Source organism: Muntiacus reevesi, chromosome 2 (assembly GCF_963930625.1).
Source record: "Muntiacus reevesi chromosome 2, mMunRee1.1, whole genome shotgun sequence".
NCBI classification, from domain to species: Eukaryota; Metazoa; Chordata; class Mammalia; order Artiodactyla; family Cervidae; genus Muntiacus; species Muntiacus reevesi.
The window spans coordinates 56,332,204-56,349,155 of record NC_089250.1 but is presented as its reverse complement, the minus strand read 5'-3'; the positions used below and the strand labels follow the sequence as shown (position 1 = coordinate 56,349,155).

The following is a 16,952-nucleotide window of genomic DNA, read 5'->3' as shown; positions in this document are numbered from 1 at the left end:
CTGCTGTCCTGCTTCTGAGTTGCCTCGGCCCACCAATTCCTTAGCCTTCAGGGTACGAGTGGACACACCTCTGAGCTCCACCTCTCAGCCAACCCGCCCCCGATTTTCTTTGACTTTCTTGCAGCCTACTACAGGAAGGGGCCCATCCGTGTTCCAGATCCTAGAATTTTACTTTTGTTGGCTGTTGTCTCTCTTCCCTTTTTATCTGTGTGATTTTGTGCCTTTTTATTCTTTCCCTGACATTTACTGGGATTTCAGAAGGAAGTAGAGGGAAAAGCATTTGTTCTACCTGGCCACTTTAGCCAGAAGTTTGGAAGGCCTTCATGGTGGATGCTAAGTCAATATTTATAGGTCTTATTAAACAGACATGACTGATTTTAACAGAAGCAATAACCACCTAAGTTTTTGTTCATTTATTTTCTCCTGAGGTATTAAAAAATACCAGATGTAGGAGGAAGAGTAGTACATTATTAATTAACAGCCTTTAGGAAATAAATATGACATCACTGAGAAAAGACCCAACCTCACCAAGTTTCCTAGTTTAAAGCCATTCCTCTAAGACTCTGCTGCTGATTCCTCTTGAATCATTGCCAGTTATCACTTGCCAGTTTTGGTCTTTCCTGTTGAAGATGGGTGACTCCAGGAATATCATCAGGTTTCAGCTCATTTTGCTAGTGGGGGACTGGAGCAGCAAGAACATGGCGTCGTAGGGGCACATGTGAGGCTGAGGGTGGCCTCGATCTCCGTGACCTCTGTTAAGTATGAGAAACCCAAGATGGATCCTCAGGGGATCCTGTGCTGGGTGCTGTGAGCCCCTCTCCTGGGACAGCAGTTGTACCTAATGTCCTTCCTGGGGAGAGTCTGGCTGGTAGAAAATAGGTATCTTCAAGTTCACAGAGTTCTGCTTTGTCCATCTTATTAAAAAAACAAACAAAATTCCAAGCTGGTATTTTAAGAATGTGGTTATCATCTTGATGCTTGAATGCAGAGCCCTTCCAGGCAGTTCTCAGAGCATTTCTTCATTTACTCAGTGTTTACTGAGCCCCCACTCTGCGCCAGGCTCTGTTCCACACCCAGGGGGACAGCGGAGAACCAGACAGACAAGGGTTGGCTGTCAAGGAACTCATACTCTAGAGGAGACAGGAGGAGTAGTGTAAGTCGCTCAGCCATGTCCAACTCTTGGCGACCCCGTGGACTGTAGCCCGCCAGGCTCCTCTGTCCATGGAATTCTCCGGGCAAGAAGGCTGGAATGGGTTGCCAGTCTTCTCCAGGGGATCTTCCCAACCCAGGGATTGAACCCAGGTCTCCTGCGTTGCAGACAGATTATTTACCATCTGAGCCACCAGGGAAGCCCTTAGAGGAGAGAGGCTGCCAAGAAAGAAGGAAACCAACAAATAGGGTATTTGAGATCCTGGAAATTGCTGTGGTGGGATAAAAAGGATGCCCTCGTGGGCAGTGACGCAGTGCGGTGAGGTGAGCAGAATGCTCCAGGCAGAGCGGGGAGCAGAGGCAAAGAACCTGAGAGGGACCACGTACGGGACAGCAGAGAGGGGGCGACTGGCTGGGGCTGATGGAGGACGGAGGTGGCCAAAGGGGTCTCAGGGGAATCTGGGGGTCACAGGAGGGTCGGCCTCGAATCTGAGAAGGTGAGCCCTGGGGAATATTGGCAGGTAATTGACTCCCGGGCTCACGTCCGTGTGATGGGGTTTATGTGTGACAAGGAACCAGCTGTCACTGAAGGCCATAAGGAACAGACTGGGGGTCTCACAGTGCTGCCCAGGTGACCCCCTCTGAGCAGAGCAGCCCCTCCCCAGCCAGCTCCACTAATGGCCAGGAGGGGGTCCAGGCCCGGCCGGCACTGACGCTGGTCCCTCCCTGCGGCCGGAGGCTCTGCCCCTCCCCGCTCCCGGCTGCATCACGGGCCCCAGGGACCAGAGCCGCTGCGTCACCTCAAGCTGCGTGGCTCAGGCCAGCTGCACCACTGGGAGACTGAGCACATTCGTTTAGAGAAAGCAAAGAAATAACTTCTGTTGATAACCAGCATCTGTTAGTTAATAGACCTCTGAGAGCTGTAGACAATTTAAACTTTTTATTAAAAAAGAAAAAAGCTCATTTACCCTCCTGGGAGCCTGCGCTATGAAATTATAAACTGCACAGGTTTTTTTTTTTAAACGTGACTGAACATACAATGGAGAACATTAATTTTGTTTTGTTTTGAATGAGGACTGTTGGTTTTACTTTCCCCTCTTCTGATTAAAGCCATCTTGAGTTCTCTGCGGAGGGTCCAGACATAACGATAAGGTGGGTCCCCAGCCCTGGAAGAGTCCCCTCAGTCCTCTGGGTCAAAACCCACCCCTCACTGGAGCCCAGAGTCTGGGAAGCTTGGCTTATTTCCCAGGAGAAAAGAGCCTGGAGCTTTTTGTCAGCAATGAGTGGGCTTCCCAGGTGATGCTAGTGGTAAAGTACCAGCCTGCCAATGCAGGAGATGTGGGTTCGATCCCTGGGTCAGGAAGATCCCCTGGAGGAGGGCATGGCAACCCACTCCAGTATTCTAGGCTGGAGAGTCCCATGGACAGAGGAGCCTGATGGGGTATGGTCCACAGGGTCGCAAATTGTCGGACATGACTGAAGCAACTTAGCACACACTCATCGAATGTTCCAGAACCAGGAAGCCCAGGATGGGAGGGTGCCTCCATCTAGTCCCTGGGGCCAGGAACCTTCTCTCTTCCTCAGCATAGGCTTCCTAATTAGGGGAGGCTCAGTCATGTCCTCCAAAGCAGCTCTGAGCTGCTTTCTTCAAACACAGTCATGACTCCCACCCCTGCCAGGAACCAGTGCCCCTTGGACACCCCGAGACAGAGGCTCTGCGCTTAGGCTCTTGGGGCCCAGCTGTGGTGGCCTGGGGCTGATCCCTCTCTCCTCCAAGCCTGGATTCTCTCTGCAAGTTGCAGAAGTCCCCCCCACACTGTAGGGCGCCCCCTCATGGGATGCCTCACTGGGCATGTGGCAGTGCCTCCTCTGCTGGTGAAGGTTAACTGGGATCACCAGCCTTGGTTTACACAACCATACTCATCCAGGTTCTACTGAGCACCAGGTATGGTGTACCAGTTGGAAAAGATCCCGATGACTGACTCAGTCCTTCCCTCGAGGCAGAGAATAAACATGAATAAATCTGACAGTGATCAGCAAGCATTATAAGGAACATAAAGCAGAGTGATGGGGTGGGTAGAGAGGAGAGCAGGAAACGGAGGCTGCTTTGGGGGTGGGGGGGCGGAATATTCATGTGGCTTCCCCAAGGAGGTGGCATGCAGTCTGAGATGTGAATGAAAGGAGTCGCATCTCTGTGGATCTGGGGGAGGAGGCACCAGGCACCAGCAATGACACGTGCAAAGGTCCTGGGGCAGGAAACCGCCTGGTGTGGTCAGAAGACAAAAGTACACCCAGGGTAGCCACAGCAGCCAGTGGTATGTCTAGACCTGGGATTTTATTCTGTGTGCGCTGGAAGCCCCTGGAGAGCTTTAATTAGCACAGGGTGGTGGCGTGAACTGAAGGAGCAGCAGAGAGAAAGCCAGGGTTCACCTCCACTGGTTTTATTCTCTTTCACATGTTCTCCACAAGACACTTCACTTCCTTTCTTTGGAACCATAATCCCCTTGGTTGACTTTAATAACCAGCAGGAACATTTTTCAGGCTGTTTAATTTTATTAAAAGATTGAAATTTGATGATAAATGGCAGTATGGCTGCCTCAAGCCTCGGATACAAGACTTGCTCAGCCGTGGACATGTCCCCACCACCCACCCTCATCCCCACCAGGAACACAGACACATACAACCCCCACCGTGATGCAGTCTGAGACTGTAAATAATCTAATTATTTCTTGTACTTTGGTAAATATGCCAGGAACACTCATAGCTCTCTGAGACCTATAGAGAATATTAACTTGGTGGGGTTTTGTTTTTTTTTTTTTAAAGAATGGGTATATAAGTTAGCAATTTCAGCGGGCTGATTGAACCCCACACTGTCGAACAGAGGACAAGGGCCTCCCTCTGAAAGCATCATTAGCCTCACAGACAATTGTTCAAGATCTTCGATAAGAGCCAGAGATAGATAGGATTCTAGGATTGGGGCAGAGGAAGGAGGGCGTGACTCATCAGCACAGCCTCCCGGAAACCCTTGAGCCCACCAGGAGGCCAGTTAATTTCGCCGTGTACAGACGAGGCTCTGGGAACACAGGCAGGGTCCCTGGAGAGGCACAGCCTGTCCCCACCGCGATGACAGCTCTCTCTGAACTGAGAGCATGGGCACAGCAGCACTGCAGTGGGCAGGCTGGGCACGGCGTGGCTCTCCGCCGCCTCCTCCAGACACTGCTGGGCAGACCAGTGACCCTCGGATGGTCCCAGAGATGCACCGGAGGTTTCTCTCCCTCCTTGTCAGCCAAGCACAGGGAATCTTGAAAACAGGATGCCAGTGCAGGCCTAATTACAGAGCACGTTAGTGTTACCGCTGTCATTAGTATTAATTACTTTCCAAAGGCTGGAAACACTGCCTTCCTCCTAAGACCTGGCCCCAGCCGCTAGCTCCACGCACTGGCGAACAGGGTGGGCAAGGGAGGCCGAGCTTCTAGGCTCAGATGGGGCTGCCTTCATTTGCTCGCTGGCCCAGGAGGGCTCGATTTCTCTGCACACGCTGTTGACAGCTTGAGGCCTGACTCGCAGATGCACAGGCAGGCTCAGACAAACGCCAGCAGTCACAACTCGAGAAAGCTGAGTTGCCCCCAAAGAGAGACGAGCCCCTGCCGGCGAGCTGAGATGTGCCGAAAGCCCGAAGCAGCATCTTTAATTCATGGCTTGGTTTTGAGTTGGTATTGCTAAATGCAAATTAATAATCTTTAAACAGCAACCCACAGACTCAGGAGAACTGTGGCAGCATGCACGCGGAGAACTGTGTTCCCAGTTCACTGAATCCTGGGGCTCCAGGAGAGAACTGGGGCGCCATCGGGCAGGCAGATAGGCATGGTCCACTCCTCGGACTACCCAGGAAAATCAGAGTGAGCGTGTAGAAGCTCGGAGCAGGTGACTTTGCTGCCAGGCCTGAGTCTGTGGTCGTGACTTAAGTTGCTGGCCGTGGTGCAGACCCTGCAGGTGTTGAGCTGACACAGCCAGGCTGTGTCACTGTCCAGGACAGTCATGGGTGTAGGAGTCTACGGCCAGGAGGGAGTCCATGGGCCAGACGAGGGTCCTGAGGCACCGTCTGGAAGTATATACCAATTTCACAACCACTGGAGTAAGGCCAGCCTGAGAACCAGGAGTAGGATGGGGAGAGGGGCCACGTGGGGACATGGCGTCCCACCACGGACAGGTGTCTGCTGCTGAGCCCCGTGCTGCGGGGAGAAGCCCCAGGCCATGCTGTCACAGAGCACCAGGGGCGCTTGATAGGATGTGGGCCGCTTCTCTGGGGTGTCGGGACTCGAGCCATCGGTGGGCCTTTGTCTGATGAAGAGCAGGCTTTGCCCGAGCGGGTCCCGCTCCATCCTGAAGAGCTCATACTCCACGTGGGGCAGCCTGATGCCGAGCGGCAGACACCCATTGGTGGCTGTGATGTCCCGCTCGGCTCCCAGGGCCCAAGCCCCCGGGCCCCCGCAGCTGCTCGGCTCAGAGAAGTTGAGCATGGCCGTGGTGACCTGGTCCATGGGGGTGACGCGGGCCCTGGTGACCTGGAACACCAGCTCGGTACCACCTCGAACCTTGGCGGACGGCGTGCCCTTGGTGTAGCGGCCGGCCGCGTAGACAGTGAAGGTGGGCTGCCGGCAGGTGGGGTCTGAGAAGTGGTGGTAATACCCTTCCCAGGAGCGGTTGTGCCCGTGGAAGGTGAAGAGCCTGGTGAGGAAGAGCACGGCGGGGCGCACCTCGCACCCGGGGCTGACCCAGCGGCCGCCCAGGCGTAGAGGCAGGGCCGCCTGGGGGGGCAGCACGGGCGGGTGGTGCTCGTCAGAGTGGGCGATGAGGCTGCAGGCTGGACAGGGGTGGGCATGGTGCTGGCGGAGACAAAGGGGAAGGGGGTGACGTCAGAGGTGGGGTGCCAGGGAGCGCCTGGAGTGGGCTGGCTTGCCATCCCGCCCCCCACACCCATCACTTCCTTCACTCCCGCCTCCAGGCCCATGGTCACTTTACTCTTCTCAGACCTCTGTCAGCTCCTCCATCCTCTAGGCCTTTGCACCTGCTGTTGCTTCTACCTGGAACCCACCTTCCCCTCTGCCCCGGCACGTGGCAGGACTGCCCTCTTCCCAACCTCTAAATCTCAGCTCAGAGCCCGGCCTCAGAGAGACCTCTTCTGACCTCGCCTTGGACGGTGGCCCTCAGAGATGCATCATCCCCTCTTTCCTCTTCTCTTCGCCCCTCCCACTTCATTGGACAGTAAGCTCCAGAAAGCCAGACTGTCTTTCCCTGAATGTTCCACCCCCAGCCGAGCAAAGTTCCTGTTCACAGCAGGTGTATTGGGTGAAGGAAGGAAGGAGAGATGGAACTTGCATCCTGGGATTTGAAAGGAGGTGTCCTTTCCCACACCCGGCCTGCTTGGTCCTGAAATTTGACCATGAACATTTACTATCCTTCCTGCCTGTAGTTACTCCCTTCACTCCCAACTCATTCTTTGTAAGGTGCTTCCTAAGGAGCCAGGAGCTGAGCTGAGTGCTTTCCACGTGCTGTTAACTTTAGAGCCGCTAAAATTCTCATGCTCTCAGAACCCGCCTGCTGAGGGTCTGTGCTGAGGTGTGGCTGAAAAGCTGGCAAAGCGATGAGACACAAAGATGTCCATCCCTGTGTTGTTTAGCCCTGGAAGCCCAGCCCCTAGTGCAGTCAGGTGAGGTCACGGTCCTCAGGTGCCTGAGGCTGTGGATTTGTTTTCCTCTTGCTTTGGCCTTACTTACAGTTGCCTCTGCCTTATAAATTCTCATGGGTTGGGTTTACAGTAAAACACGTCAACAGGAAGCAGATGCTGAACCAAATTGCGTGGGAGGAGTCTTCTGATTTTTGGAGTGAAAAAGCTCAGTCCAGGCCAAGAAGAAACAAGATACTGACTTCTTCTTTTTTTTTTTTAAGGGAGCTGCTGCCCAGAATTTAGTTGAGAGGATCCTTTTGAAAGGTAAATGTCCTGGAACAGCCTATTGTCAAAGCAAGCATCTTTAGCTTTAGCTGCTCCAGAAGGAGACTCAGGGCCAAGGGTACACAACAGGGCCGGGAAGGGAAATGCTTCTTGAGGGTCCAGCTGGGAAAACAGATCCAATTTTTCTTGCCAAAAAAAAAAAAAAAAAATATTTCCACAGATTGCTGCTGGATGAGTCTCATGCCAAACAAGGGACATTTGGGAGTTCTGGTTTAGAAAGGAAATATTGGATGAGTGAAAACTTTTTTTTTTTCCTATTTTGGATTGCTACATTATAAGCTCTTCTTATTTATTTCTGTGATGAACCTACACTTGCCCAGAATTCCATTTCTATCATACAGAAAATGATATTTTTTCTGTTTGGGGGGGATTTTGACCCAGAGGACCTGAAAGCACTTGGCAATGCTAAATAAATGGATACAGAAACATTTGTAACAAAGAAGCAAGAAAGCTGGATAGTTAGCTGGAGTGCTGGTAATTGGAATGCTGGCTGATAAGAGTCTCCTCTAATTTAGGCATTTTAACCCACATTCCAATTCCAACTGTTGTTACACTAATGTGTATTGACAGGACATAATGTGTTATATCAAAATAATCTCTGGGCTGCCTTTCTCCCTCAAAAGATATCTTCTGCATACAGGCTATCTGGGGATGCTGGCTGGTGATCTGGGGCAACCAGTCTTCTGCAATGGCAGAAACAAATGGAGAACAAGCAAGACTGGAAAGTGAGAGAGGGAGAGAGAAAGCATCTCCTTCTCCGATGCTCAGGAAGAAGATGGAAGGAAATATCCATCTCCCTCAAAAAAACCTTCCCAGGCATCACTGTGCCCAGGTCCGGAGTTGCATGTGTTAATACAGAAGACCCCGGCCAGCAGAATTCACACTTGTGTGCAAGCCAAACTCCTTCTGATTTAAGCTTGTTCCATAAAGTTATACTAACAACACAGAACAGTTTCTAATTAACCCCTAGAGGTGACACCAGCCTTAGATGATTTTGGTCGATTAGGACTCTATATCCAGGCAATGAATTTGGGGATCAAATTGGCTTTAAATTAACTTCTAAAAATGTTCATATTTACCATCTGGTTTGGGTTGTGGGCAAGGCTTGGGACCCAGAGAGCTTAAGGTAATGACTAATTTGTTACTTGGGAGTTTATCGGCAGTGCATCCATCTTTGAAATTATCTTCCTTTTTCTTTTTCTATGGGGAGCAGGGCAGTTGGTGAGAAGACATTTAATTTAACGTCTGCACATCTGGCCTGCCGGCCCAGGCTCATATGCACGTGTGTCCTGCTTAGCAATTGCACTGCAGGTTGCACGGGTACCCTGGGTGGTCAGGCAGCAGAAGGGCAAGGGTGTGTGGCCCCAGGGACGGTGTCGTCCTCTGCGCCTTGGGGTCTTTTCTCTCTGTGTCCGGAGCACATTGCCCTCCTAATGAGGTGATGGGTGCCGGTAATCACCCCACCACCAGCACTTTCTCTGCTCTGAGAAGGATGGACATCAGAGAGGCCTGGAACATTGGCTGACAAACAGAATTGTTTCGAGGTCATGAAAAGAACTCAGGCTGATTTTCTGAATGTGAGAACTTCTTATTGTGCTTCCTCCCAGATCCTGAGTTGGAAGGAGGGAAGAGGGAGAAGGAAAGAGAGCAGAGGGTGTCCCCGCCTCCCCCCGACCCATACACAGTGGATCCTTCGCCTCATTTGATTTAATTCCTTAAGTGTCTAGTATACAGCAGGCACTCAATACCCACTGAATGTGTGAGGGTTGCCTGTGGGTTCAAAGAGCACGTGATAAGGATGCCTGAACTATTTTCACTTTTGAAAAATATCCCTTGGGTATCCCTTACAGACATTCTTAACCCACCATCCTAACCTTGAGTTCATTTTTACTAACCTCAACCTAAACTCAAAAGAATTAAAAATTCTTCTAATTGTGAGAGTGGGCAGCAAACTCCTGTAGCCCTGTGGCTTCAGTGCCCCCCAGTCCCCCAGTTCATATACCAATGTTTATGAGCCCAGCAAGTGTGCCAGCCCCTGGGCTCTGGCTGGGGACACAGAGGGGCACAGGGCTTCCCCCCTGCAGAGCATCCAGTGCTGCTGGGGTAAGGCAGTCAACCTGCAAATAAACAGTGCAGCCTTGAGCAGTGTGCAGAGTGGGGAGGGGAGGGGATAGCTGAGCAGGGACCTGAGAGACAGGGACCTGCACCATCCCAGCAGGGGCAGGAAAGAACCCTCTAGGATCCAGGAGGACCAGACTCAAGAAGGCAACCCAGGAGTTCCTGCTGGAAAAAGCCAGTCCTGTCCAGACCTGAGGAAAAGCCTCAAGCAGAGGAAAGAGCATGTGCAAAGGTCCTGGGGCCGGTAGACCAGTGTGGGGTTGGCATTGGGGGAAAAGAGGGCTCCAAGCAGGGACAGGCCCCACAGGCTCTCAGAACTCACCCTCCCGGGGCCCCAGACTCACCAGGGCGCTCTGCAGCGGACGCTGGTAGCCGGTGGGCCGGTAGTGCCGCCGCTCGGCCCGGTCGGTGTGGATGTCCCCCAGGTAGAGCTCCTCCACCAGGCGGGGCGTGGCCCGGGGCTCAGGCTGCAAGCGGCGCTGCACGCGCACCAGGCTGAGTTCGTGCATGGTGAAGCCCAGGGCGGCCGCGCAGTCACGCTCAGCCCCGGCGCCCAACAGCTCGTACAGGGCGCCGGGCAGCCAGGCCCGCGCCGGGGGCAGGCGGTGTGCGCAGTCCCGGCTCGCCTTACTGTGGTCCAGGCGCCCGGCCACATCAAGCAGGGCGCGGCGGCTGTGGAAGACGACGCCCACCTTGTACAGGTGGTAGTCGGCCTCCGTGGCGCCGCGCGTGACCCAGGAGGCCCGGCGCAGGCGCACCCGGCCCTTGATGAGCAGCGAGTGGGCGGGCTCGCGGCACGTGGGGTCCCGGTAGTAGAACTGGTAGGCGCGGAACAGGCGGTTGGGGTAGAAAGTATAGGAGCGGGTGAGGAACTCGGGTCCCGGACGCACCTCGCAGCTGCGGGGCAGAAGGAGAGGAGGTGCAGAGCAGTGAGCTGAGGTCGTGCTTGGTGAAGCCCAGGGCAGCTCCGGGCTCCACCTCCCGTAGCCTTCCTCTCAGGCCTGCAGGCTCAGTTTCCCCAACTGCCCTCAGTCCCCCTCTGCGTGCTGCGGGCCTTCCTCTCTTACCTTATGGTCTCAACAGAAGCTTTCCTTCCATTCAGTCCTAAGCACCTTTTTCAGCCGACATCTCCCTGCTTCTGGCCTGGGCCCCCATAGATCCCCATTGGTCCAGGAAACACACAGGCTTTGCAGCCAGAGGCCCCTGGTTCAAATTCCATTTTAGTCCCTCATGAGGAGTGTGATCCAGGGTGACGCCCAGCTCCTTCCTCTGGACCTGGGCATCAGATCCACAGGCCGGGCTCCCAGGGAGCAACCAGCACAGTGGTGGCAGCTGGGAGGTGTTTAAGAAATGAGGGGCTCCTTTGCTTCGTGTGGGGAGCCCTGTGCTCTGAGGTCCGGGAGGCAGAGTCCTGCCTATTCCCGCCCCGGTGGATGCCTGACACCTGCTCCAAGGCCAGGCACACACTGGATCCCCCAACCCTGGTCCTCACTGAGTGACTCATGAATGATGAGCGCTTACATTGTCTCCCCATTTGCCAAGCTGACCGACACTGCCCCCACCCCACCCCAAACCAGGTTTCATCCAGGCCTGTGGCAGACTTGTTGATCTAAACTGGGGGGTCAGCAAACTTTTCATGGAAAGGGTCCGACTATAACTAGTTTGTCTTTGTGGCCAGGTGGTCTTTGCTTCAATTACTCAAGATCGTGGTCTCGGAGCCAAAGTAGCCAGAGACAGTGCTGTATGTAATGGGTGTGGTTGTGTGCCAGTAAAGCTTTGTTTACAAAGCCAGTCCTGGTCCCCAGGCCCTGTTCTGCTGGTGATGAAAACAGGACTCCTGGACCCTGTCACACCCTGGGCCGGGGTCAGGGTGCATCTGGGACTTTCCTGTGGGGGCTCAGCTGGGGTGGACGGTGGACGAGCCACTCCACAAACAGGCAGTACCTGGACTGTTATTTTTCTCAGTATGTTTTGTACTAGGGCTGCTGGAGCAGGAGAAACATGTTCTCACCAGCCTTTTCTTTCTATCCTATGTCTTTAACACCAACCTCCCCTTTCTCCCAAAGCAAACAGACTCAGGGCCTTAGGCAGGCAGTGAAAGAATCGGGTGAGAACTTAATGATGTTGTTTTGTTTTCAGACTTTCTTTTTATGGTTACCTCCTATTTATGGCAAGTGGCTCAGCTCTCTATATCCATAGTGATATTACACTTCCTTTAAAACATAATCACAGTACTGTAAATGTGTACAGTATACCAATTATCCCCCAATAAAGCTGTAAAAATACATGAATATATTTACACCAACAAAAGCAAGTTGGTTTAAAGAAGAATCGTAAGGAAATTGCAAAGATTCTTCTTAAGAAGAATCCTAAGAACTACCACCTGTAAGAATCAGTACTTGCAGTAGTTAAACAGAGAGAAGTGACTCTCACCCCAGCGTGGGGAGATTTGCCCAAAGGAAGGTAGCAGGTCACACTAGATGTCTTCATGGTTCTCAGACTCTGGGTCCTCCCCTATGCTGCTCCCAGAAAGCAGTAGACCCTGTCTGAAGGGTACAATGGAGGACTTTCTAGGAAGAAAATACTAGAAGCTTCTAGAACTATCTGGAATGCTGTTGTCCCAGGGCAAAAACAGCCTGTAGCCAGCCCTCTTCCTCCTCATGTTCTGTCTCACAGTGACCCTGGCCAGTGATGCCTGAATCCCACTTGGCCCGTGGACCCGAGGTGGGGACAGAACCTGGGAATGCATCCAGAGCAACTTTGCAGATCTCAAGTCCCCACCCACCCCAGAGAGCTGCTAGCAGATGTTTGGCAGTGGAATTTTCCCCCTGATCTCAGAAGGTGCATGAAGGATGTGCAAAGTCCAGTCCTTGACCTCAGAGTGGGACTGGGCCAAGGGGATGGTGGGGGAAGACGCTGCCTGCCTTCCCTCTGACCCTGGGAGGGAGGACCCTGCTGGCTGCCCCACCAGTGAGGGCAGAGCGCAAAGCCCACCCCTCAGAGCAGCAGTGGGGCCTCTGAAACATCAGATGAGACTGTCAGGTTAAAAGAATTGGGTGGGTGGATTGGACTCTTGGGCCCTCTCTGGATGGCTCCTTCTGGCCTCCTAGGCTCACTCTGGGGAGGGTAACAAGCAAGCCTCTGTCCAGGGCAGCGTCTGGACAACTGCATGAATTGTGCCCATTTCACAGATGTGAACAAGGAGGCTCAGGGCGAGGTCTCCCAGCCCAGGGGCCTGTGGTCAGTATGACCCTCGGGTCTTACCCAGTGGATATCCAGGGCCCATCCAGGCGTGGGGGCAGCAGCGCAGTGACTGGGGCTCTGTTGGGCAGGGGCTGCTGGCAGCGTGGTTCCCAGCGCAGGTGGCCCGCCCCTGCCATCCCAGCTGCCTCTGCAGTGCGGGCTGCAAAGCAGACAGACCCAGGTCAGCGATCCAGGCACATCCTGGTTCTCTAGCTGACTGCCCTCCCCCCACTCCCACTGGCTCAGGGGGCAGCAGAGAGCTAGGCAAGGGTCTGCGCCCACCTGCACCTTCTCCTGCGGCCAAGTGCCACTGGGTGGTGTGGAAAGGCCCGGAACCAGGGGCAAGAGGCAGCCAGGACCCAGCCAGAGAAGCCGGACAGTGGGACTGCCATCCTCTGCCCTAGGAGCCCAGGTTCAGCTTGACCTCTGCCCCCTGGAGCAGCCAGACCTGCACCTGCCCCTCGAGGATACTCCCTTTGTGGTCTCTCGGTGGTGCCAGGTCCAGGCATTATCCATGCCCACATGGGTGGACCGGGAAGGCACTGGGTACATGATGATGCTCAGGATGTGTGTGGGAGACCCGGGACTGAGGCACGAGGCCAACAGAGGGGCGGTGGGGGTGGGGGACTCGGAGGCCTCGGGGAAGAGGGCCCCCCGCCCTCTCCAGGGACCCCCTCCCTCCCCCGCCAGATATGATCATCTCGTGGAGACCAGACAGGCCTGGCCAGATCTTCACTTCTAGGAGCGGCTCGGAGGTGAGAGCACCAGGGCCTTCATCTGCTAAAGAGCAGCAATTCCCCTGGAAACTGTCATCCCCACTCAGAGAGGCGGGCTTGACGTGGCCCAGATGCGGGAGGCTGTAAGCTTGGCGGTGAGCAGCGTCCAAATGTTAGAGCCGCTGCGACTCGCTGGCCCCACTCCATCGCCAGCCTTCTCAGAATGTTTCCCCCCACACGGCACCAGGTTCAGGAAAGGTGCTTGGGCCGGGAGGCTTGGGGTCCCCTCCTCGCCCCTTCGCAGCAGTCTTCCGGGGCCCCCAAGCTTTCTGCTCCCCCTTGGCCTGTCAGAATGGATTCCTCACTTTCCTGGAGGTCTGGGGTCTCACTGGGAGACTCTTGGGTTCCCCTGGGACCGGCTGAGAAAACTGGAATGACGCTGATGGTGACGACGACAAGAGGCAGCAGCGGCCGCTGTTAGTTGGGTACTGACTCTGGACATTTTTATTATGTTATTTTATAAATATTTTTACACGTTAGCTCACCATTGCGATGACCCTAGGGGACGGTGTTAGTCTTGACTTCCCATGATGGGCAGAGCCAAGGGCTCAGCGAACTGGGCTCAGCTGGCCCCGGGCCTGGCCTGCCCCAGGGAATGGAGCCAGGCCGTGGGCTCTGGCCTGTCAGCTTCACTGTGGCTCCTTTTGAATCCCAGGCAGGGGAAGGGGTTGAAGGAATGAATGAGTGAAAATGCTGCTGTGGCACTGGATCCTTGTATGTTTCTGCTGTACCCTACACCTGATTTACGGACTTCAATCAGCCAAATAAGAGGGATGGCAACCAGCACTGCAGTGTCCCCAGGAACAGGGCACTTGAATTGCCCCAAGGGCTGTCAGGGCCACTCCTCATAGTAACTCAATGCAAGGAGAGTCTTGAAAGAGTAGTTCTGTGTTCATTCGGGCACATCTAGTCTTTTGGGGACCAGAGCCAGGATGTTGAGGTGCCTGACTTGGGCCAAACGCCCAGCAAGGCTGATTGGGAGTCTGTAGCTGAAACACACATGTCTGGGTATCCACGTCTCACACCTTCTTCTTGAGCTTCCAAGTAGACATTGTTTGCACAACATGATTTTGTTTTATTTTTTAACTTAAAAAAATTTTTTTTAGTTTTTATTTTTTTTGGACACCAAAAACATTTTGTATTTTGACATGAATCCTCAGATACCATCTTCCCACTAAGTGTCTTTTAGTTTGCCTTGCTTTTTCTGCAAAAGTTTGGGATTTAATTAATTCAGGAGATGATGAGCTATGGTGGAATCTCACCATATTCAGAACATGTACACACGAAACACAAAATGGAGCCCTTCTTGGAAAAAACCTCAGCGTGGAGCGTCATACTGCCTCCTGGCCAGAGCTTCAACCTCAAGGTTACAAAAAATGAAACCAACCGATAAGAAATGAACTCATGTAATGCTTCCAGTCCCAGTTTCAGAGGCTGCTTATAGATTTTCTTTTCTCTCTCTCCCTCTCTTCTCCCCTAGAAAAGTCTGGGCTCAGGAAACCACAACGGAAAGCAGATGGTGCCATGGGCTGGCTTGCACGACTTTTCTCGGGGACCTGATAGACGGAGTTAAATGCGTGGGCCAAATTGATTTTTATCAACCATGGATTTTTAATTAACAGTGGTGTCCACTTGCCGCCATCCATTATTTACTGTTTACCCACTAATTAAAAATTATGCTGCTTTTGCACTCATAAGAGCAGGACATTTGAAATTAGATCGTGTCGTTGAAATTACCTGCAGAATGAAATCCGGAGCGTCCAATTGCTGAGACCAGACTACTGGGGTTTCAGATCTGATGTACTCCAGCCTGTTGTGTGATTGTGAGTCAGAATGCCAGCAGTGAGCTGCACGGCAGACATCACGTGGAGCCTGCCTGGGGCCTTAGGGGAGAAGAGGACTGTGAAGCCTGTCTTGAGGACCGGCACTTTGTGGTCTCAAGAGGTGGTCTCACCCCATAACCACCCAGGAGGCAGCCGGTCGGCACCCTGATGGAGTGCTTCCATGGCCAGCCATTCCTATGGACCATCTGCAAGACCACCCATGGCCCAAGTTCTGTCTGTGCACCCATTTTGCAGATAAGGAAACTGAGGTTCGAGAGGGTGGAGAGCTGGCTACCCCAGGCAGGTGCTTCGTATTCAATTAACAAATAAAATAGGGTAAAATGCACCTAACACACACTTTACCATTTTAACCACTTTAAAGCATAAAACTAAAATTCAGTGGCATTTAAGATGTTCGCCAGGTCATGCAAACATCAGCTCTGTCGAGTTCCAGAATCTTTTCATCGCCCCAAAAGGAAACCCTGCACACATTAGCAGTCACTCTCCACACCTCTCTCCTCTCAAACCCTTGCAGCCACTAATCTGCTTTCTGTCTCGGTGGATTGGCCTATTTGGGGTATTTCGTAAAATAAAAAATATGTGCCCTTTTCTTATCTGCTGTTCACAACACTTCTATTAGGTGGACGTGATTATCTTCATTTTCCAGATGAAAAATGGAGTCTTGGGAGCCGGTTTACACCTAGGTGCACTGCCCTGTTTTCTTCAAAGATCGTGGAAAGCGTGGGTCTGGATCAATAGGGGAGGGAGCGGGGGAGAGAAGGCATGGGGTTCATAGCCAGAGCAGATGGAGAAATATCAGGTCTTCAGATATCTTTCTGTTGGGGGCAAAAAGCAAAAGAAAAACACTCGCTTTTTTTTTTTCTATCCTAATTGGCTTGTTCCGAGGTTCTGGGAGGTGTGCCAGGTGATTTTAGGTGCAGTGGTGAGTATTTCTTATTCCAGTGGTTATGCATTGATTTTAGAGGGTGTTAAAAAGCAACGGCTGTTACTGTAGCAAAATCAGGCTTTCATGGCCCAGGATGCCAAAGACAAGACTGAGTTTTAAAAGGGGTTTGGTCTGCATTGGATTTTTAAAAATTAAGTAACACTTTAAGTAAATGATATTTAATAAGCAACTATTTAATATGTAGATGTGGTCAGTAGCCTGAAGGGGTGCACAGAATGGCAGACGCCAAGGTTATCACCTCTCTTCCCCCCACGGCTGTGCATTCTGGAGCCTTCATGACCAAGGACAGCAAACTAGGAGACTGAAAATGGCAGGACTTTATTCTTTCACAGTCTGGAGACCACAGGTCTGAAATCAAGGTGTGGGCAGGGCCGCCTCTCTCTGGAGGTTCCAAGGGAGGGTCCTTCCTGCCTCTGGGGGCCCAAGGCATCCTTGGCTTGTAAGTGTATCATTTTACTCTTTCCCTCTGTCTTCACATGACTGTCTTTTCTCTGTGTGTGTCTATGTCTTTGTAGCCAAACCTCCCTCTCCTCTCTCTTATAAAGACATCAGTCACTGGGTTCGGGTCTACCCTTATCCAGTATGACTGCATCTACATCAGCAGAGACCTTGTTTCCAAGTAAGGTCACGTTTACTGGTACCATCTTTTTAGGGACACAATTCAATTCACAACCCATACCAAGCCACCCAGGCCTCCCAGCACCATAACCTTTGTCCATTCACTTCTCCCTCCCCTCCCCTACCAGGAACCTTGCATGGCTGTTACATGCTTTGTAACGGAGCACGTGATAGCCAGAGTTCCTGTTCTCTCGGGGAGGCTGGCATTAATCAAGCAGACTCACTACGGATTGTAATTTCAAAGA

At 52.7% G+C, this 16,952-nt stretch overlaps 1 protein-coding gene across 1 annotated transcript in view; it reads right to left on the bottom strand.

Annotated features, from left to right (window-relative positions):
• Positions 1–3,815: 3,815 nt before the first annotated feature.
• APCDD1L (APC down-regulated 1 like) overlaps positions 3,816–16,952 on the bottom strand; it is a 46,806-nt gene continuing 33,669 nt past the window's right edge. The window contains exons 2-4 of the mRNA XM_065919700.1: positions 12,545–12,683; positions 9,625–10,177; positions 3,816–6,035 (exon numbers count right to left, since the gene is read on the bottom strand). Coding sequence (XP_065775772.1) covers positions 5,271–6,035; positions 9,625–10,177; positions 12,545–12,683 — 1,457 coding nt within the window. The 3' untranslated portion in view covers positions 3,816–5,270. The remainder of the gene's footprint in view (positions 6,036–9,624; positions 10,178–12,544; positions 12,684–16,952) is intronic.